Source organism: Crinia signifera, chromosome 2, assembly GCF_055691185.1.
Source record: "Crinia signifera chromosome 2, ASM5569118v1, whole genome shotgun sequence".
In the NCBI taxonomy this organism is placed as follows: Eukaryota; Metazoa; Chordata; class Amphibia; order Anura; family Myobatrachidae; genus Crinia; species Crinia signifera.
This window is the reverse complement of record NC_139218.1, coordinates 128,947,992-128,971,229: the sequence shown is the minus strand read 5'-3', so window position 1 is coordinate 128,971,229 and position 23,238 is coordinate 128,947,992. Positions and strand designations below refer to the sequence as shown.

Below are 23,238 nucleotides of genomic sequence, written 5' to 3'. Positions count from 1 at the left end.
GAGTTGGAAGTAAATAAGGCATACTGTATATTGCTCAAACACATGTAGTGATTGGGCTAGATCTGCAGCAGAATTGCCCACTTTGCTATAAGGCATCATTAACCAGGAGTATGGACACCAGCCATATACTTGGTGCAAAAAAGAACCCTTCAAAAAGGCAGAGTTTTACTAACATCCAGGCGGTAACAGCGGGATTTTGATAAACAGAAGGTGTGCAAGCGTGCCCTATCACAAGTCAGTTTGTCCTACTTGCTTTAAGTGTAAATCTGATCAAAGTGCGTGTGCATCTCCTACAGTCGCATGTACCCATTATCTCAGCATGTGAGAAAGAATGCACAATACACTCCACATCTAGAAGCCCAACTAGTGGCATTAGCCACTAGTTGTTCAGTATGGGGCTGCAGCTTAAGCAGACCTGGAGTTTATTTAGAAAGAGTCTTGTTGTAAGACCTGACGCTTCTGAACGTGCTTAGTCCCAATTTTATTGGTGCAATGATTTTTACTAACTGTCGTGCTAGGTAAACGGCGTGACATTTTACATTTTGGGCATAAACAAGTTTGGTAGTGTCGTTTTACAACACAACTCTGTAAATAACCTAGAGATAGCCAATTGGAAAAATCCAAACTTGTGATAATAACTAAGTAAATCCAAATAAACCCCATGAAGTTGCCCCTATATGCTGCAAGCTGGACACTTTAAACATCCTGGTAGTGCGAATAAGCATCAGTATTAGTGACACTACCAATGGAAGTAGTAGGGGTAAAAGTACTATTTAGAAAAAAAAATTCTAAACTAAAACCTCTATGGTTCACTAGCTGTGGCCCTCCAGCAATTGTAAAACTACAAATCCCAGCATGCCCTGCAACAGTTTTAGCATTGCCATATAGCAAAACTTTGTCAGTCCATGCTGGGATATGTAGTTCTACAACAGCTGGAGTGTCGCTTATTGCCCACCCTGATCATTGAAGACATATTATTGTATTGTGCACTAGGAATTGTACTGTTAATTGTGCTCTGTTTTTGTTCTTCTGTTGCAGTTATGTCTTGTTCTGTGTACCCTGTACTGTTCTACTGGCTGCCTAGGATCTGTGCTGCTACTGGCTGCCTAGGATCTGTGCTGCTAGCCAAATATGTACCCCGTGTCACCCCCGTGCAGCTCAGGCTGGAAGAATCACCATGTGGTGCCACTGAATGGCTGCCTGGGTGCTGCACAGCTTGGTAAATATGTTCCCCATGTCAATGTCCCTCATTAGAATGCATCCAGTGCATATCTGTATGTGATGTATATCTAGTGTTCACCCTAGGTTTTGAATCGGGCCGTGCCCGCCGACGTCATAGCTGGGGGCGGTCCCGGGCCGCCGACAGCACGAGAGGGATGGCCCGGCCGCCGCTGTCAAAGGGGCGGGCCTGGCCCCTCCGAAGTCACTATGCTGCCAGGGAAGCTCCGGGCATCGCCGTCTACGGCGACGCTGGGCTTCCCCGCGAGGCTTCTGCCCTTTAAAAAAATAAATAAATAAAAAAAAAAAATCAGGCAGGGCGAAGCGCCCCACTAAAACAGCCTAGCGGGAACACTATATATCTGTACTGCCATTGTTGCTTGTTCTGATAACCTTTTGTATCACAGTATGTGCATTATTTTTAAGGTCTGTAAGTCCTGTTGGAGAAAGTGCACTATATAAATAAAACTTACTTACATATCATGAATCAATGAGCAGCGCAAAATAAATAAAAGAAATAATTCATTTTGTGGATTAAACACAGGACAAAGAAGAAGTGGAGAATTTTTTTTTTTACGTCATCGATACAAAAACTTAACGGCTACTGAACAACTCTACAGTCCTTTGTAAGTGCATCACACTAGGCAAAAAGGGTACTGGACATCCACAAATGTGATGACAAAACAGTGCAGAAATCCTTAACAATAGGAATGATGGCTGGGGTCAAAGCCCAACATCAAAAAAGCTAAACTACATGTGTACATCTCAGTCTTTCAACATAGCACTCAAAACTCTGGCAGCACAGTGCCAATGGCTACACTTAAGTATCCCGCCGTGAGGTCCTCTAAGCCAGTACACATAAGTCTTCATTGTAACTGTAATCATTACATGCTCTCTACTGGCTCAGGTATTAATCCCGTGTCTCAGCAGGGGTGTCAGGCTTGCTCTCTGTAGGAAGGCTGTGATGGAGAACTTTGTGGTCCCAGCCAACAGTTGTGAAGTTGGAAAGCTCAAGGGGTGACCAAGCCACGCTGGTTATAAAATCCTGATGTGAATGATCCTTGAAACTAAAAAAGGAGAAAAACAAAAACAAAGCGCTGAACACAAATGGCACAGTAATGTAGAAGGTGTTTGTAAGATTATGTATAAGGGAGAGAGAAAAAAAAACAAAACACACAACTGCACCAAAACTGTCTGCACCAGCCATGCACACATTTCTGGTCTACTTTAGTTGCATTGGTATAAATTACATACATTTCATTGCACTGGACCGACAGATGTATCCTCCTAAATCTATGGGTATTGAGATGCCTCGCGGGACTAAGCCAACAGTCCTCATGCGTTGAGCATCTCTTGTGTTTTAGTCACAATGTGATGCATCAATGACACACAAGGAAGTTGCTTATTAATTTGATATGCAACGGTGTGTGACAGTCTGTATAATACACCTTTCACAACACAAATGGCGAGACCCGGCAATAAGAAGCTGGGTAGCTGAAGTCAGAAAAGGGGGCGGGGTGACACTGCTGTTCACACTGCACAGCAACCGGGGTGCTGATTCGTGTAAATCTTTCTTTTATCCCTGTCAGATTGCCGGACCCTGGATTTTTCAAAAGGCCGTTTCACACTGCACACTGACCATTTAGTTAGAATTATTTATGCAGTGTTAAAAAGGGGTATTCGTAGCACAATGGATCTTGCCGTTAAAAAAAAAAAAACTGCTGCATTGTAGCACTTTGTAGGTCAATTTGAAACCTCAGTCATACACAGAGAAGTGTCACAAATTTTAAAATCGGCAGCGTATCCTGGTTCCTCGGGAGCGTATCCTGATCAAACATATAAAATCCCTGGATGACTGAATTAAAGCCAGCTAATATTATAAATTGGTGTAGTCTTTATAATAAAGCTTAGTGACTGGATAGTGCATAGCAAGATAATCATTCCACACATCATGATCCACTGAAAAGATGGTGGTTTTATATTGGACATAGTAGTATAGTATATACACACACACACACACACACACACACACACACTAGCACAGTAGTTTAAAAGGGGCTTTAATTATCTGTGAAGTTCCATCTGAACCCCATACTAAAAATGGATCAGATAGTTGAATATGACTAGTTTTGCTTGAACCTCTACAGGATGCATTCAAAGAGTACTAGCAGAACTTTTCATTTTATTTGACGTGCGTGCACTGCACACTGTAGAGAGGTTACTTCCAACATCAGTCCTCAATCACACTAAAACTGGGTACACACATTAGTACCCTGTAGATATATCTGCAGATCAATTGATATGCTGCTATATCTACAGACATACACACTGCCCAATCCATCGTGATGGGACTTCAAAATAGAGCTGGCGCAAAACTGAGCTGTGGGCAGTGGCTGTGTGGTCAGCGGATCGCCCGTACACACAGAATGATGCGCCAATATATCTTTAGATATATTGGTCATCCTCTGTGTTGCTGTGATATATAAGGACACCATGGTACACACTGGCAGATGGTCTGTCGATATAAGATTCCACACCTTATTAGTGGAGGCGTCAGTGATATCCAGGCTTCAGCACAGATTGTTTGATCAATATAAAAAAAAAAAATAGGTAACCTGTTCTCAAGCATATCATATATCTATCTTCTCATTGAATTGACCATAGCTTGGAAAGTATAAATTTTAGGTTCCATAGAAAAGAGACACTTACATTTCTGAAGAGTCAGAGTTGAGGACCACAACGGAGCAATCTTCACTGATTGATGCCAGGAATGGTGAGCTATAAATACATTACAATGACTTTATGATTCAAGGAAAATGATGCTACCAAATCACATCTTGGGAAGATCATGCAGATAGTCATGCAGGTGACTTACCTGTGATTGGAGTATGCAAGTCCTGTGACGGAACGGGAATGTAAGGCCATGGCTTGGGCTGCATCTGGGCTATTCAGATTCACAATATAAACATTGCCAGTCTCATCACCTGGTAAATACAAAGCACTTTTAGTTCACTTGGTAGAACATAAATCTTTTGAATACTCTACAAAAATATATTTTCAAATCATAACTCCTACGCGATAAAAAAAAAAAAAAAATTGCAGATAAGATAATGGAACTTTTGGAAGAATTGTACATTTTCCACCTTTGGATTAGATCTAGAGATCATTTCCACATACACGCTGGGAAAATGGATAAAGAAAATACAAAAGTAGCATGGTATCACAAAATGACATGTGCGCTTTAGTAAAAGCCCCTCAGTATGTACTTTAGTGAAAGATGCCACTGTTCACATATGCTCTCAAACATTTTAGCCGCGGTACAGGCCTACTCTTGCGGTTACTACATCTTACCAACTGCAATAACAAGGACAGATTTTAAAAGAAGCCACCTATGGATGGATTAGCCCATTATGGTTACATCCCCAGAGAGAAGAGATTTCGCAAAGCTGTCTAGCGCTAGACTCCATCAGTAGCCTATAGGCCCATCTGAAAACCATGGAAGATACATAATTAGGAAATAGTGCAGTCAGGAAGACCAGTAGGCAGCTGCAATCAAGGACAATGTGGCTTCTTATTGGCCCCCTTCCTGGAGTTATGTTAAAGTTATTAACATAAGCTTTCCTAATTGAAGTGGTAAAGTAGTATTAAAGAACAGCTTGAAGTGTATATACGCCAAGGTAATTACCAATGTACACAAGTCTAAAAAGAATATAATGAACTATACATCAAGTTTGATAAAAGAATAAACATACCACAAGTGATGATATCGTCTTTGTCAGGATGCCAAGTAACAACAGTAGGTGAAATGCCCGGTGCACCAAATGCTTTATAGGAGAAAGAAATTATAAAATCAATAGCTTATATGCTTTTAACCATGAAGAAACAAATGTGCAATATGTCATAAATGTTAAGATTACTAGTAATTCAAATCCCAACACCTGAAACTGAATAAAATGTAACCCTAAACAAAAGGATTACAATTTTGGTTTATCAGACTAATAAAAAATGCAAATAAACTCACAACCTTATCTAAATAAGCAGCAGTGAGCATGGCAAACCGAATAGTGGTTAATAATGAGAAGCTATAGCCTATTGCTGGGTACACACAGGCTGACTGGTTAGTTGTTACTTCACCATCCATGTCGGCAGAGGGAGAATGTAATAGGGTGTGGAGCATAGCATGACAAGCCAGAGTACGAGTTACACTGATTGGGGGGCCATGTCGACAGTTGTCTAATAATCCACACCGCTCTCTTTGCATATGTTACATCTGCCCCACCTTCAGTGCACATGGTTTCACCAATTAGTCAAAATAATAATTTATTTATTAACAGTTTCTTATATAGCGCACACATTCAGCAGCGCTATATTTTTTGGATTGTGGGATGAAACCCACGCAAGTACGGGGAGAATATACAAACTCCGCACAGTTAGGGCCATGGTGGAAATCTAACCCATGACCTCAGAGCTGTAAGGCAGTAATGCTAACCATTACACCATCCGTGCTGCACCATTGCTGTTTCTTTCCTTTTGCAGTTACATTTGTCTGTAGGTTGCTGTGCAATGCTTTATGGTGACATTGAAGTCCTGTAAATTAAATATATTAAAGTTGCAGAAGTTTTAAAAAAAAGTGATAGAGTGGAGAGTGATAAACAACCAGCTCCTGTCATTCAAACCCAGCCTATAATATGGCATTTAGAAGCTGATTGGTTGTTTAGCACTTCCACTTTTTGAAGCTAGTTGCAACTGTCCCACAGTATTTTAAAAGAACATTGTTTTATGTTTCTTACTTGGTGTATGTTTACTTGATCATTTTTCTAAAAATACAGAACCGACATTTTTTTTAAATCATGATTTTGCCACAGCCTGGCAAAAAGGGATTAGTGTTAAATGCTCCTTCAGTGAAAGATCATACAGCCAGGAAGTCTTATGTGGATTTTAGCAGGCAGGCTTGATGCGGAGATTTGTCCAAGCAGAATATTCAACTAACTGCATACTGTGGCACATTAACACCCAGAAGCACACATTTGCAGAAGAAACCGCTACCACTCCGACAAAGTGGTCTCCTCTACTACAAGGTTGGGCAGATAGATCACAAGATATAAAAAAAGACTGGCAAAATACAAGAGTCTTTGAAAACATGGCAGTGCTCAGTGAACACAAAGAAGTCACTGACAATATAATGCCGTATAGGAGAGACCAGGCACCAGGAAGTTACACGGTGCGCAGGGTCCTAGGTGCGCTGCACACCCTGCATTATGAATATGCCTATGACAGCTCCCACTGTCTCTACAGGAATTTGAATACTTCAGCAGTACATGCAGGCTAGTAAGCATCTCTACAATATTGTATGCATGACACAAACAGAAGCTACTACAGAAATAACATCCCATTTAAGGATAAAATAGATTACTTACTGATCCTCCTAGCAGGTTTAGGATTCCGTGTGTCCCACAATAATACCCTTCCATCCTTAAAATAAATAAATAAAAAGTTGCAATTATTTTGGAAAAGCAGATATACAGTGCCAAGTGACTTTCAAAATAAAGCTAACCTTTTTATTCATCATAATGACCTGTAATGTATACCTTGTGTTGTGTAAAAAAGTGATTTTATTTGTATTTATATAACAAACGTCAGCGATGCTGGCATTTCATTCAGATATTTTGCACATATTGGGGCAGATGTACGAAGCAGCGTTAAGTGCTTAAGTGGCACTTGACGCCACTAAATGGACTTTTTAACGTTTTGGGGAAATGTATGAAAGGGGCTTTTAATGTCCCCCTGAGGCAGCCCTGAACTTAATGTTCAGGCGCTGTCCTCCTGCTTGAAGTTATGAGCTTTAACGTCGCAGGCAATGTATTATTGCCTTCCCCGATGTTAAGCCCAGTGCTTCTCTTCGCCAGCCTCAGGCTGGCGTTAGGTGGTTTTTTACCACCCCCCTCACTGCTATAGCTTCCGGAGCTCTCCGGCCACCGCTGCATCTCTTCCCATGCTGCCAGCATGCCGACACCGTAGACAGCATGTTGCTGCTGCCGGCTTCCCTGCACCTCTCCCCCCTTCCATTTGTTTAGTTTTTCCGTTGCTCCTCTCCCCCCCTTCCATCTGCCAGCATGCCGACAATTGTCTCCTGTCAGAATGCTGGCACCGGCGGCTGCCCCGCTCCAGTCCCCCCCACAGCTCTCCGATCGCGCACTGTAGGGACCCCGTCAGCATGCTGGCGGATCGAGGGGGGGGGGGGGGGGGGGGAGAGGGGAGCAACAAAAAAAAATACGGAAAACTAAACAAATGGAAGGGGGGAGAGGTGCAGGGAAGCCGGCAGCAGCAACATGCTGTCTACTGGTGTCGGCATGCTGGCAGCATGGAAGGAGATGTAGCAGTGGTGGTGGCCGGAGAGCTCCGGAAGCTATAGCAGTGAGACGTCCCTGCGGTGATGTGGATTAACTCGGCGGGGTCCCTGCACTGCATTGGAAATAACTAATGCTATCCCCCGGGCGGCGGCACGGGAAGCGCAGCTGGTTTTGAAACCACTTGCCGCAAGATAATTGGCTGAATCTCAAGCCAATCATCGTGCAGCAAGTGGTTTCAAACCCAGCTGCGCTTCCCACGATAGCACTAGTTATTTCCAATGCAGTGCAGGGACCCTGCCGAGTTAATCCACATGACCGCAGGGACCCCTCTCTGATCGCGGCTTCCACATTGCCGCACGGATTCCCTGCCAACTCCAATAGCTGGTGGGCTGATTTTTAAAGGTTTTTTTCCTTTTTAATTAAAGATTAATACACCTGCCCCTATATGCCGCCTACCAGGGGGGACAGGGGAAGCTGCTGCGGGCAGGAGGGGGAGATGTGGTCAGAGAGAGGCGTTATCTTGGGAGACGAAGAAAAAAACCTGACAGAAAAAAAGGTGAGTTAACGATTAGCGTTACTCACTAACTTAAAGATAATACATTAGGTTGAAAACTGCCCCTTCTCCTGAGCGTTATGCCAGGAGAAGTGGGAAACGTTGGATTACAAACGTTAAGGGGAGATTGAAAGGGTTAAAAAGGAGGTATCCAGTCATTATGTCGACAGCCAAAAAGTCAACATGGAGTTTTTCACTGTTTTTTTGAGCCAACAGGTGGTATTTCATGCCATACCATCCACTAGGGCGTGGTGGGAGAATAAAAAAGTGTGCCGAGTGTAGCGAGGCACGGCAAATGCAGCGAGGGGACGCGGTGCTACATTTTAGTGTCCATGTCCACATTCGGGTAAAAAAAACAACTGAAAAACCCCATGTCGACCTTTTGACTGTCGACCTTGCCCATGCCGACCTGATGCTTGTTTCGACATAGACCCATGTCGACCATCTTCTTGTTGACCTAATGATCCATGCCCAAAATGGAAGACCCATAAGAAATCCAATAAGGATCTGATCATTGTGTTTCATGGACGGTTACAGTAAAACGGAGCATTCGTGCTGATCGAGGTGTTTAAGCCGGATGCACCAGCTATGTGTGCAGAGCAGTGTTCTCTGGCGATTTCACTAGATTTTGACCGCATGCAGTCAAGATCTAGACAGGCAATAGACCGCTTAGAGCAGTGGTAGCCAACCCTAGCCCTCAAGAGCTACCAACAGTGCACATTTTCCAGACAACCTAGATGCTGCACAGCTGCACTCATTAATCACTGACACATTTTAAAAGATACACAGATGGAGCTAATTAGCTCACTTGTGATTCTGTGAGGAGACCTGCAAAACATGCACTGTTGGTAGCTCTCGAGGACTGGGGTTGGCTACCCCAGGCTTAGACAATAGCCCTAAATTGCAACAGGTGTATGAGCAATAAGATGGGATTTAGAGGCCGATTCTGGTTCACTCTTCACCCCTGCCTGACAATGACCTCAGCGATTTACAATGTCACCAGGCCATTCGCAGCAGGGGAGGGATGAGGGCGGTGCTGGGCTATGGGAACGCTCAGCATTTAATGGGAGTCAAATGAATGCGGGCGCATGCAAATATAAAAGTCAGTCTCCGCTGACTTATATTTGCTAAGACAGGTGAAATCATTTGTTGGTCGGCTACTACTGAATGATTTCTCCTGCTGCAGACACGTGTCTTCGTATCACATCCCCTCACATGATTGCGAAAGAAAACGGCGGCGGGGTGGCACCACAAGGACCCTGTAAGCTTCGAGCTTCACAGCTTAATGAGTCAATTAGAATCAGGCCCAGAGTGTGTCTGATGTGCAAATATCAATATATTAGAAAAACCTACTACACATTAATATATATATTATATTAGTAATCCATTTCATGCAGAGCCTACAAGAACAATGTAATTTTACCTGTCTATTCACTTACTTTATATGCTGCAGGAATAGGAATGCACAAAACAATCATCCTTACCTTACCACAGGACAGAAAGATGGTTTCTTTTCCAGGGCAAGTGGAGACACAGGTTACATGGCCAGAGTGCGCTTAACACAGGAAAACAAGATTTCGTTAAATGTAAGTTTTGGTCCAGCCAACAGCCACGCTACCTACGGAAAACTAAGGGGGTTATTGTAGTTCACTCCGTCTGACAAAATCCTTCTTAGATGGACAAAACCATGTGCACTGCAGGGGGGCAGATGTAAAATGTGCAGAGAGAATTAGATTTGGGTGAGTAATTTTGTTTCTGTGCAGGGTAAATACTGACTGCTTTATTTTTACACTGCAATATAGATCTCACTTTGAAGAAAAACCCCACCCAAATCTAATTCTCTCTACATAAGTAACATCTACCCCACCTGCGGTGCACATGGTTTTGTCCATCTAAGAAGGATTTTGTCAGAAAGAGTGGACTAAGGCCCTAAGTTGGTATCCAAAGTTTGGTACAAATCCTAATGCAAATTCTCCAACAGTGGCAGTAAAAGGGTTACCAGAAACTACACTGCCCTACATTGTTAATTAACACTCATCTAAAAAGATGACACATTTGATTAATTACATGCAATGCCGGAGTGATAGATATCTCTGGCTTGCTCTCAATGACCTATACAAGTGAATAGATGCCACTGCCCTATATTAAAACACAGCACCAGAGCTGATAATTGCATGAAAGGAGTCTTTAGCCACTAAACGTTTTACAAAGGTCCATCCATTTTTACAGCACTCAATTTACTTGATTTATGCCTGATTAGCAAGAATTGTGGCCATATTGGACTTGCTGTTAAAGAGAAATCTTTTATAATTGAACACATACAGATGACCAGCAGACAGAATGTCTTCTGCCAGAAAATAGATAGGGGTCTGGAAAGTATACTTACCTTCTTCCCGCCCCCTTTAAACCTTATACCTCCTTGCAGCCTAACCCTAGAGAACCCCCCCCCCCCTCCACACACCTAACCCTGTGTGTGTGTGTGTGTGTGTGTGATGAGCGATCTGTCATGAGGTAGTGTTCTGTTAACCTTTTGAGTGCCAACATCTGTGAGCAATGTGCAAGGTATCCACTAAAAATACCAGTGTCGCTCACATTTGTTATATAAACTCAATTTAAAAATTGTGCTTAAAAAAAGCTTATATTTTCTATATAAAAGCAAACATTACAGGTCATTAGGTTGAATAAAAATGTTTCCTTGACAATTTTCAGACCAATTTGAAAAAAAAAAAAAAACACTTGGCACTCAAAGGATTAATCGCTGGCTGATAGCGACGTGCAGCATTTTCTAAGTGATCCAGGGAGATTGCGTAGAAAATGCCCTGAATTCACCCTGTGTGTAGGCCCCATCACAATTAACATTTAGTAATAATACATGTTCTACTCTAGATAAACAGGGTGGGCAACAGTGCTCAAATTAATTAGAGATACACAACTGTAGTTAGTGTAAAGGAGCTGCTACATATTAGGGTTGTCCAGAATCCTGCGGGTATAAACTGATAGTACAGAATACTAAGCGCTCACCTTTATGATGGGGTGCAGTGTATAGTGTGTCAAGAAAAAAAAAAACTGACAGTAAGATACAAAAGATATTTGCTATTTAGTAAATGTTATGTGATGCTAAGTACTGGAATGTTTTCACATGTTCTACTCTAGCCAGTACAAGTGAGAGCGAAAACAGAAAACACTTTCTAGATCCTTAGCTGCAGCATTGACATAAGCTCACCTTTATAGGATTTCAGGGGTGTTTTTTGGGAGAGATCCCAGACCTTCACACTAAAAAAAATAATAATAATAATAATACAAAAACCATAAAGGAACAAGATACACAGTGAAAAATGGGTACGATAAAGTAGCTATCTATAATCCAACCTGAAATCATTGCTTCCACTAACTGCTTGATTGCCCCCAGTAAACACACTCAGGGATGTTACAATGTCATCATGTTCATATTTGGTGAACTTATGAACAAGTAAAGAGTCATTTTCTAGCAGCTCCCACAGCTCCACTGCACCTGGAAAAACAGAAAGGTGTTGTATATAAAAAAGGTTTGCTAGCAGGAAAACCCATAATCTCATTATTGGATGCATGTGGAAGAAGAGTTCTTGTTCTATAAGAATTTAACACTACACAGACTTTGGGGTGATTCAGGTTGGTCTTACATGTGCAGAGAGATTTACATTTGGGTGGGGTGTGTTCAAACTGAAATCTAAATTACAGTGTAAGGATACAGCAGCCAGTATTTACCCTACGCAGAAACAAAATAACTCACCCAAATGTAACTCTCTGCATATGTTACATCAGCCCCACCAGCAGTGCACATGGATTTGTCCATTAAAGCAGGCGTTTGCTTTTGCAAACTGACCAGAATCATCCCCTTTGGGTGCTGGTCTATGAGCAGCAGTGTGTCACCGCTGCTAATAACGTAGGTATACTATTAGCCACGATACCTGCTGTTCTCATGTATCTAAGCAGATGCCAGACTAAACCACATGGATAAGGTAATTATAAGCACCCAAACCACATGTCCATTTTTGGGACAGGAAAACTGGCCACTAATTGGATACCACTATAATGACAATCAGAATTAGATTCAACCCATCTTGTAGAACAGTGTAAAGAAGGTAGCCCAGGTTGAGGTGAACTGGGGCCCATTCACTGCAATGAAATGGCCAGCACCATATCTCAGCTCCAAGCACCAGGTCGATACGCGCCTCCATTGATGCTACCCGCCCAACATTGGACCAGCAGCGAGTGCACCTGTCGGATGACCTGTAAAATGTGAACTGTGTGGGGATTCTGAGGACCGAGTTGGGAAACCACTGCATTCTAAAACTGTATAAAGTTACCACACTATCAATAAAATAAATATTTCGGTATATGTGAGCATCTGTGCTTTCTACAAACACGATAGATGTTCCACTCAGCTGTGTGTGTAAAAATTTTCAATTTTCATTGCGCTTTACAATTGGGAAATAAAAAAAAAAAAAAACTGGGCACAGTGATCAAATACACACTTTGTGCGTATTTTACCCAGAATTGCCTGCCAGGGACTCAAGTTTTTCAAAATGAGAGGGCTCCGGGGAACGCACTCCTGCAGGGGAGCCCGGCGGTCAAGAAGCAGAGGGGGCTGGATAGGAGGAGAGTCCCGCAGCTGGGAAAAGCAGAGACCGGCAAGGAGAAATGGAGCCCAACGGCCGGAGTTGGCCCCCAGGAAAGCCCATGCTGGTGAGAGTGAGACCTACACCACCCTCCTGACTCACCCCCCCAATCACTGTACCCACTCTCGTTCTGTCACCACACACCATGTCACGTCCCCCCAACCAGTATTTCCTCTTTTTTGCTCTTGCCAGCTTTTTCCTCTTCTCTGCCGTGCTCTCGCAGCCCCACCCCTTGTATGCATCACCCTTTTTCAGGCTCTCTCTCCTATTTCTCTACACCTGCTCTCACTCTCTCCTCTATTTCTCTCTACCCCCCGCCCTATCTCTGTCTCTCTCAGGTCATTCTGGTTTGCTCACTAGCGAGCCTTGTAACGCTGCCTGTGCAAATGCCTGCTCCCTGATGCACGGCGACTGCACCCGCCGCACTGCAAATGGATGTTTTGCATAAACATCCATTCACAGGGTAGCGTGCGGGGCTGAAATTATTCGACGGTCGCCGACCATCAAATGACTTGTACAGTGCTCGCAAATCTAAGTCCGTCTCTGCTGACTTCGATCTGCGGTTTCCTGCTCCGAGAAATGGGTGGACAGCTGACCTCCGGTGATGGGTGATGTCAGCTGCCCGCCCCCGGAAGGCAGGTAACCGCACGCATTCACACAGGGATGCCCAGCGTTTTACTGGGCGCATCCAGTGTTTTCGTAGGTATGGCCAGGTAACACAGGGTGTTCGCATGCAAACCCCTGGCTGCCTCCTTCAGGCTCCCCCTTTTGCTGCCTCCTTCAGGCACCCCCTTTTGCTGTCTCCTTCAGGCACCCCACATCAGCGCCCATCTGACCGCCCTAGGGTGGTCTTTTGTTTGTTCCCCCTTTGCGAGTGCCACGGAAACTATGCAAGTCTCCGGAGGTGCCCGCATAGAAGCCCTGCACATGCGCATAAGCGCATGCACAGAGCTTCAACATGGAACCCCAGTGCAAAACGCACGGGTAGGTTCACACACTAGAATGACCTCCTTCGTCTCCTCTGTAGCCCCGTACACAATGGGTGATATTGCTTGTTTTAGCCCTTGCAAGCTATATCATTCATTATAAATTGTCCACTGTGCATGCACCAGAAGAGGCTCCTTCGGGATGTTAACGACGCGCTCCATTGTCTGTGCATGTACAGACGAGGAAGCAGATTGTAACAAGGGGCCATGCTGCAGGATAAAAAGTGTGAAAGAGAAGGTAAACGAGGATATCTGTGTACTGTACAGTGGGGATCTATTTGTATAGGAAAGGTTTATGACTGATGCCGGTATTTTAAGGGTACGTACCAGAATCTGAAGCCACGAGGATCCCTTTCTCCAATACCCAGGCTACATCTGTTACACCTGCCTCAGTCTGGACTCCAGCTGAACAAAGGCTCTCAATAGGGGCTTCAAGAGGATCCTTGTAAACCCAAATGGAACCTGCCCAAGTTCGAGCGTTCAAGCTAGAAGCTGCCAGAAGCATTTTACCATCTGCAAAACAAGAAACATTACTGAGATTAAAGTGGAATATTTTGATACATTGCAGAAAGACGAAAGTACATTGCCTAACTACCTGCTGCAGGTCACAAGAGCTCCGGATCAGCAGAAAATGAACCAGACATTGCTTGTGGCATTTATAAAATTTTATTTTAATAGATCAAACCACTTCATTAATCAAAAACAATAATAGTCCTATTGGTACCCATGAAGGTTTTGCAAACTTGTTTCCCTACCTCCAAGCAGGTATACATATACTTTTTATAATCCATCTACCCAATATTCATCTAACTAGTCTTCATCTTCTTGCCTCTTAATGATCTCCGCCCTCAACACTTAGTACCATGCTAGATCAGAACAGAGAAAAATTGGTTGGTATGGATTATCTACATTGCTGATCATACCCAAAAGTGCCAGGTTTAACTGCACAAAATGGCCAAACCTGATTAAAGTATTGGCACAACCAGAAAACTGGAAGCTTTTATGTGCTATGCTGAGGCCACTGTACTTATTGGTCTTTAGGATCACACCCCTTATATGCTGCAGCACAGTTTATGCTATGTATTACAAAACTTAAAAGCTCCACAACTGTATTGTGGAGCTTTTGTTCACTATATCGGTCAGTGGCTTCACTCGCAGCTGCTGACGATATTGTTAGAATGAGCTGCATGTACAGACGACAGGTGGGTGGACTTGATTGATGCAAGAGCGCACATCATTAACGATATTGATCACAGATACTGACCATTGTTCAATGTATCATTAACGATATTATGCATATCATTAACAATATATATCACCCAGTTTTACAATTATTCCAACCAGTTGTATTTTTACGAAGTTTGTTTTAAAAGTTTGTTTTAAAAACAAAGATCGGGTAAACACTGGCCGACCCCATTGATATATTGTTCTAACTTGGCCGGGAACTCCATAGGCTGACATTGCACCATAATAAAGATGCTTCTCGTTGTTAGGTTAAGCAGGTGGGGGTCCTGGACAAAACTCACAGGGTACTTCCTCATCTTTGTGGCCACCGCTATGCCAGTTACGTTAGCAGCTCCTTAAGTGCTACACAAGGATTTTCAGGGAGGGAACCTGTGTCCACGCCACCATGTACAGTATTACCTTTAGTAAAGTTGTGAGGGGACAATGATAGTTATGTGAGGTGCATAGATGAGGAAGTAACACTCACAGCCCTTCTAGCACACTCACCCCACTTAAGCTGGGTACACATATGTACAATCGTCGGGCCGTTCTTCCGATCTGTGGACGAACGGCCGTTCGATTGTATATATGTGTACGCTGTCCCGATCCATTCGTTGCGATCGATAAACGGCCAAAAACGCTCTTGGCCGTCCACGGTCGGTCGGTCGCAGGTTCTTTGCTGCTTAATATTCTTCCGACAGGACGGCTCCATATCGAAAGAAAAGTGACATGTGTACGCACATTCGATCGATATGCAGCCCGTTCCTGCGATCATTCCTCCCAAAAGCAGCACGCCCATGTGGGTGTTGACTAGCTGCGTCATCCCTCCATCAGCGCAGCATGTAAACAACAGGAAGTCTTCTCCCCCGTACTTTCCGCGCCATGCTGTTAAAGAATATTCGTTGTGTGTGCATTCCTTTTGAAATAAATAATCGTTGTGTGTGCATTCCTGACAGATATAGTTATAGAAGATAGATAGATAGATAGATAGATATGTGATGTTCATTGTTCTGCATAAACACTTAACATTTATTAAGAAATACTGACAAAAAATACTGTGAACACTTTGTTTATTTGGGTGGTCAGACCTGAACAGAGTATCACATACAGGTGCTTGCGTGAAGGTGTAGCAGGAACGCCCACCCACCCAAAAAACATAAAAACACATTTGAACATGGTGGTGTATGTAGTGGAAAGCGGTCCCACGGCAGCAACGCATCACATGGGAACATCCCGGCCTGCTCACATGTGATGCATTGCTGCCGTGGGACTGCTTGCCATGACATAAGTGCCACGTGTGAAGGTGTAGCAGGAACGCCCACCCACCCAAAAAACATAAAAACACATTTGAACATGGTGGTGTATGTAGTGGAAAGCGGTCCCACGGCAGCAACCCATCACATGGGAACATCCCGGCCTGCTCACATGTGATGCATTGCTGCCGTGGGACTGCTTGCCATGACATAAGTGCCACGTGTGAAGGTGTAGCAGGAACGCCCACCCACCCAAAAAACATAAAAACACATTTGAACATGGTGGTGTATGTAGTGGAAAGCGGTCCCACGGCAGCAACGCATCACATGGGAACATCCCGGCCTGCTCACATGTGATGCATTGCTGCCGTGGGACTGCTTGCCATGACATAAGTGCCACGTGTGAAGGTGTAGCAGGAACGCCCACCCACCCAAAAAACATAAAAACACATTTGAACATGGTGGTGTATGTAGTGGAAAGCGGTCCCACGGCAGCAACGCATCACATGGGAACATCCCGGCCTGCTCACATGTGATGCATTGCTGCCGTGGGACGGCTTGCCATGACATGCACAATTTTAAGGTGCATGCTGCTGGCCTCCAAATAAACAAGAAGGAGAAAAAAGTAAAATAAAGTACACAAACTATTTTTTGACTTTATAATGCAAACCGTTATAAATTTTTTCATATAAAGAGTGTACTACTGCTACGCCTTTTTGGATTTTCGTAATTTTTTGGGCTACGGTATGGACTTTCCCGCTAAGTTCTTGTAGACATTTATGGACTTGTGTCATGTTTTCTTGCATTGTGCTTTCGTCGCTGGACGTGTCAGGTGATGGTGTGTTCTTCTCCCCCTCTGCACTGACATCTGAAATCTCGATGATATCTATAATAAGTACAGATAAAGAAATGTTTACCTTTCCACAAATGATACGTCACTATCCCATAAAGATGATTTGCAGTATACACTCACCATCTACACTGCTGGTGATCGCAATCACTTGGTGGCCCTCTGTGGTCCCTTCCATCGGCTGCGCAGCCTGGATATCATCTATAGTGACAAGGTAAAGTGACATATTACTACCCCTTGTTGTGTGTATAAAACATGTGTTGTTCTGTTGGTGTGCTGGTACAAAACCTTACCTGTTGTACTCTCCTTCTTTATTTTTAGGTTGGAGGCCCTGTCTCTGCCTTCCTCATGTCTTCTCCTGGCTTGGATTTCCTCTGAGTAAAAACAAGCAACATGTCAGCAAAACACACAAAATGTAATGGATCAAGACAGTATATTAATAAAGCCACTTAGGGCATTGGACTCACTTCTTTTAATAATTCCACGAATTTTCTTGAGCTTGGCCTGCTCCTTGTGCTTCAGGTCCGACCACCGTTTTTGTAGCTGGTATTTGGACCTTCTTTTCCCAAACTTCTCCTTTATCTCCTTGCATACACGCTGCATAATAATTTCTTTTCTATAATTTGTCTTGGGGTATGTTTTTCTCGAACAATCGTAGTCCCTTCTATCCAGCATTTTGACCATCAGTTCCACCTCTGCAGATGACATGGCGGATGCGCGCGTCACTTTTTTCTCCTTGTTGTCCCGTCTCTCAGCGATTTCTTTATCTGTTGTTATCAGTGCTGAATTGGAAAACAAAGGTGCTGTACTGGCCTCCCCCATATGCGGTGGCGCCAGACCCTCCGACATGGCTCCTCGATGTCCCGTGTCTGTGTGACGCGAAGCACGTGAGTGGGGCGGAGATTCCTGCGCTCATCCAATCACTGTGTTTCAAGCCACGTTCAGCACGAAAGAATATTCCGTCGTTGCTGTTCGAGTGATCGGAGCTGCGCTGCGAATTTTCCGGACTATTTATCGACATTTCTGTCGGTGAGTATTAAAACAAAATGTGTAGTTTTCTATGACAGGGACTTCAATCTGTGGGCCATGGGTATGCTGGGGCTTGTAGTGACCGTGTATCCTATGTCCCACAGAGTTTCAACTCCTGTACTATAGCTACAGTATATCTAGTGGCCCACAGACTGAACACCTGTACATTAAATGGTTTATGATGTGCTTTGTGTATCAAGAAAATAATATGCCTTTTTATTTTATTTTTTGGAACAGAAATTCAACCATGGCAGAAACAAATGTCGAATTTATGAAGGACTTCATTGAGGCCTACAGGGATCAGAATTGTCTCTGGAATACCAAATCCAAAGACCATTCGAATCGGCAGAAGAGGCTATCTGCTCTGGAGGAGCTGGTGAGGGTGAGCCAGACCTACTACCCCACAGCAAATGTAGAGTGGGTCCGGACTCGGATCGCTAATATGAGGACCGTATTTAAAAAGGAACTAAATAAGGTGGAGTCCTCAAAGCGGTCTGGGGCAGGGGCAGACCAAGTCTATGTGCCCAGGCTGTGGTACTACGACCTGCTGGCCTTCACGGTGGACCAGGAGCTGCCCAGGGATTCGGTCAGCAACACTACAAGGAACCAGCCTGCCCCCTCCACCTCCGCGTGCAACCAAGAGCTTTCTGATGACACCATTTGCGGCACAGTAAGTAGACGTATTTTATTTTAATTTTTTTTTTTAAACCAGATAAATATAACAGCAAGTACAGTATAAAAATTGTGAACATGTAAAATGAAAAGGGGGGGTATCGCCCCCTGCAACTGACCTCTCTGTTGGGCACAACAGAGAGGTCAGTTGCAGGGGGCGATACCCCCCCTTTTGGTTATACATCGTCAATTTGACCTTCTCTGTGGCCCTAATTCTGGTTCTTCTCAGTGGTGGAGGTATACTGTTATCCGCCTGAGAACACAGTGATCAATATTCAGACATCGCAAGTGCATTTACCACATTTTTTGTATTTGGAACTTTTGGTTGGCATTGGTAATCCCTGGTATCTACACTGTTGTAGTCTTTCTGGCGCGAATTATTGTAATATTTTTTTGTTGTCTAAAATTAACGAAATAATATCATTCTGCCAATCCACAGCGCCAACACCAATAAAATACTGCATGTATTCATCCCTGGTTAATTTAGCACGCATAGATGCATTTCTGGTATTTAAATTAGTATTTGGTATGTCTGGTATCTAAATAATTAGTTTCCAGAGATGCCAGTCATAACGCCTCTTCAACTAGCTCACTTTCATCCATGGCAGCAACATGGTGGTGTGTGGGCTGCGTTCTTCTGCGTAGATATAAAAATATATGGAAGTCTTAAAAATCGATAGTGATACATCATTGTCATCTTGTTTTGTTACAGCCATCGCTATTTGCCGAGGAGGAATCTTCTGCATCGCTGGAGGTGGCATCACAGCTGCCTTCACCGGCCCTCTGCTCCACCCCCACACCAACCGCCACGACCAGCGCTGAACCGCAAACAAGCGCTCAACCTCCAGCAGAAGCGCCATCAAGAAGAGGGCGCAAAAGGCCGAGGCAGACTCCAGATGCTGCGGACGTGGCAACCACCAAGATCCTGGAGTCTGCCAACAGATTGATGACCATGGAGGAGGATGATGCGGACCGGGTGGGGAGTGTATTGGCAGACAATTTGAGAAAATTAGACTCGGCTACAAGGGTGGAGGTAGAGCGCATATTTTATGAGACGCTGTACCGGGCCCGTGTGGGGACTCTGTCCCGGCACACACGGCTCACCGATGAGACCCCTCTGCCTAGGGTTGAATTTCAACCCATCAGCCCAGCTCCTATACCCCAACAAGCGGTATTTCACCCGGTGCAATATCCCCAGTACCAACATTTCCAGCCACCAACTGGGCAAAGGCAGCACCAACCGGCAACGTCGGCTAATACACTCCCACCAGGTCCACCTGGTGGCCCCTTCCAGAGTTTAGTGGAAAGTCCATCTCCCTCCCAACCACCGATGGATACAGGGGATTATGGGGTGGGACAAGTTTACCACCAGATGTAAATATTTTATATAGTTGATTTAATTGCATTATTGTTTTAATAATATAGTTTAAATATTTTTATGTTTAAGTATTTCTTTATTATTTATTTCCTTGTTATTTATGTTATATTTGTTATAAGTTTATAAGTTAATAATTTATATAAAAATTAAAAATTCTCTAATCTAGTTGGTGTCCGTGTGAAAATATCATTTACCATGATACCATGATATATCATTACTACTTGCTAGTACATAAACACCAGTACTGGGTACAGTCTGCACTCCAGGTGTCGTGGCATTGTGCCCTCCAGGAATGCTTGGCACCTGAGTCTTACCACTCACTTGCCGTGATTCGGTCAGTAATCTGGCCCAAGACCAGGCTATCGCCTCCACCTCCTCGCTGCAAGAAGACGCGGAGGACAATTTGTGCGTGACTGTGAGTATACAAATTTTATTGGCAAAATATTGATTTGTACACACCAAAAAACAATATATTTACAATGACAAAAGGTACATTTTTAAGCAATCATGTCATTCTGCCACTCCACAGCCCCAACACTATTGAAATAATTCAAGTACTCGTCTCTTGACAACTTTGCTTGCGTTGATGCATTTCTGGTGTTTAAATTAGTTGCCAAAGCTGTCAGACCAATAGGCTCGTCAACAACTTGGCTCTCGTCCACTGTAGCCCCCAGTTGTTGTGTGTGCACCGCTTTTCTGCGCATGTAGTTGTGCAGCACACAACAGGCCAGCACCACTTTGTCAATCTTATCTAGGCGCAGATTGATGGCACTGTGAAAAATTCTGAATTTATTACTCAGAATCCCAAACGCATTTTCAACCACTCGCCTGGCACGTGACAGGCGATAGTTAAAAATGCGTCGTTCCCTGTTCAGTGCCCTTTGTGGGTAGGGTTTAAGGACATTAGGGTGCAATGCAAAGGCCTCATCCGCCACAAAAACAAAGTTCAAACCGTGCTCATTTTCAGTCCGCTCTGGCAGATTCAGTTCATTTTTTTTCAGTTGGTCGTGGAAAAAGGTATTCTCCAGGGCTCCTCCATCTGAAACTCTACCATTTTTCCCAATGTCCACAAATACAAACTCGTATCGGGCATTAGCGATGGCCATTAGAACAATGCTGAAGAACCCCTTATAATTATAATAAGAAGATCCACTCTTTGCAGGGGGCATGATCCTGACGTGTTTGCCATCGATAGCTCCACCACAATTAGGGAAATTCCAAAGATCACGGAAATCATGTGCAATATTTTGCCACTCCTCCTTGGTCGATGGAAACTGCAATATAAAAGTATATGCGTATTAATAATCTGTTGGGTTGATTTTAGACCCATCAGCCCTCCCCCATTGCAGCCTCAAAGCTATTACCCGCCTTATCAAAATGACCCCCCACCCACTGGTGTAAAAGATTAAATCAACAGGCATTGTAAAGATATACATATAGGGTACAGGTATGTGCACAGCTATACATATGGGGGACATGTATGTAATTTCCATATTTACCTTCATGTATTTGTCCTGTAGAACTTGGACGATGGCATCACAGGTGTCTGGTATTATCAACCCCAGCGCTTGAGATGATATTGCGGTGGTGAATCTCAGGTCGGCAAGGGTCCTGCCTGTTGCCAGGTAACGCAGCGTTGCCACCAGTCTCTGCTCTGCAGAAATAGGCCTCCTGAAATAGGTGTCCTCTCTCTCTATTAAAGGGGTAACCAGTGTCAGCAGCTCCATGAAGGTAGCGTCATCCATACGGAGATAATTCCTGAAATCATCAGGATTGTTCTCCCGTATCTCCTGTAGCAATGGCATGTGGGAGAAGGTGTCTCTCCTCAGAAGCCAGTCTCTGGTCCAGCAGCTCCGATTCTTGGTCCTTTTGCTTTTTTTAATAGCCCGCAATCTAATGGCCATAGCAGCCAAAATGCACGCACGAGCCTTCCTTCTCCTCAAGCTCATAATTAAAAAGGCCCAAATGCACCGATAGACGAACGTACGTACGTATATCCAGTACAGCTAGCAATGATCTGAATAGTCACGGCTCTATTCACTGTACTACACGAACGATTCTTTGTTCCGTGATCATGCCTCGTTTTGGTATGCTCTTTTAATCCAGCCCATTATGATAATGTTGTGTACATTTTTATCGTGTGAATAGCCAGAACGGGAGAGTGTGTACGGTGGTACAATCTTTTTCTTGCGATTGTTTGGACGGGAGTACATCGGACGTCGCAAGTGAAATTGTACATATGTGTACGCGCAAATCGGTCGTATGTTTCGGACGGCCGAACGTGTATTCGGTCGATCGAACGGTCGCAAGAAAAATGAAATTGTACATATGTGTACCCAGCTTTAGAGTGAGCTGTATAAATTCTTATACATAACCCATAGCAACCAAACAGCTTCTACAGTACCTATTATTTTACAGAAGAGGGGCAACAAATTACCCCTGTCCCTCTATGGGCACTGCGCTCACACTAGTAGGGTCAGTCCCAGGTGCATTCCTCTCAACATGACCCTTTCCAGAAGGGACACAATGATGTTTCTGGACTTCCCTCCTATTGTGTCCCTCCTGGAGAGGGTCATGTTGGGAGGTATGCAGGTGCATGTGCACAGACCCCTCTTCCATGCTGCTGCTGCTCACCCCGGTGGTACCGCACCGCTTCCAGCTGCGTCTCCATGCAGGCCGGGGCCCGCACCGGGCTCTGCCAGGGGCTCTCCTTGCTCATCTTTCCCGCACGTGTGTATCGCTGCTGCAGACACCGGTTGTCGCGTCCTCCCCAGCAAGCACCGCGCTCGCTGACAGGCCAACTCGCTCCTCCCACTCGTCGCACAGAACACGCCTGCTTAGGCCACACGCTGCGCTGGCAAAGCGACAGACAACGGGAATCACGCTCTAGCTGCTAATAATAATCCGTCATTTATAATCTCATCAGTATTGTCAGTACATGGCGCATACATAAACGGGTCTGCGCTCCTCCACTAGGCTTATTTTAGTTAATGAACTAGTTTGCTGCTCGCTGTTATACTTCCCTCACTTAAGATGGCCGAGACGACATGCGCTACGCCCTTCGCCT

The 23,238-nt window shown here is 44.2% G+C and overlaps 1 protein-coding gene across 1 annotated transcript; it reads right to left on the bottom strand.

Annotated features, from left to right (window-relative positions):
• Nucleotides 1–1,772: 1,772 nt before the first annotated feature.
• WDR77 (WD repeat domain 77) lies at nt 1,773–23,142 on the bottom strand. Its single transcript, XM_083172806.1, has 10 exons — nt 22,806–23,142; nt 14,093–14,278; nt 11,491–11,632; nt 11,345–11,394; nt 9,606–9,676; nt 6,636–6,690; nt 4,971–5,042; nt 4,094–4,202; nt 3,928–3,996; nt 1,773–2,285 (listed from the first exon to the last, which is right to left on the bottom strand). The coding sequence occupies exons 1-10, from the start codon at nt 22,888–22,890 to the stop codon at nt 2,129–2,131; spliced, it is 996 nt and encodes a 331-aa protein (XP_083028932.1). The 5' UTR covers nt 22,891–23,142; the 3' UTR covers nt 1,773–2,128.
• Nucleotides 23,143–23,238: the final 96 nt, after the last annotated feature.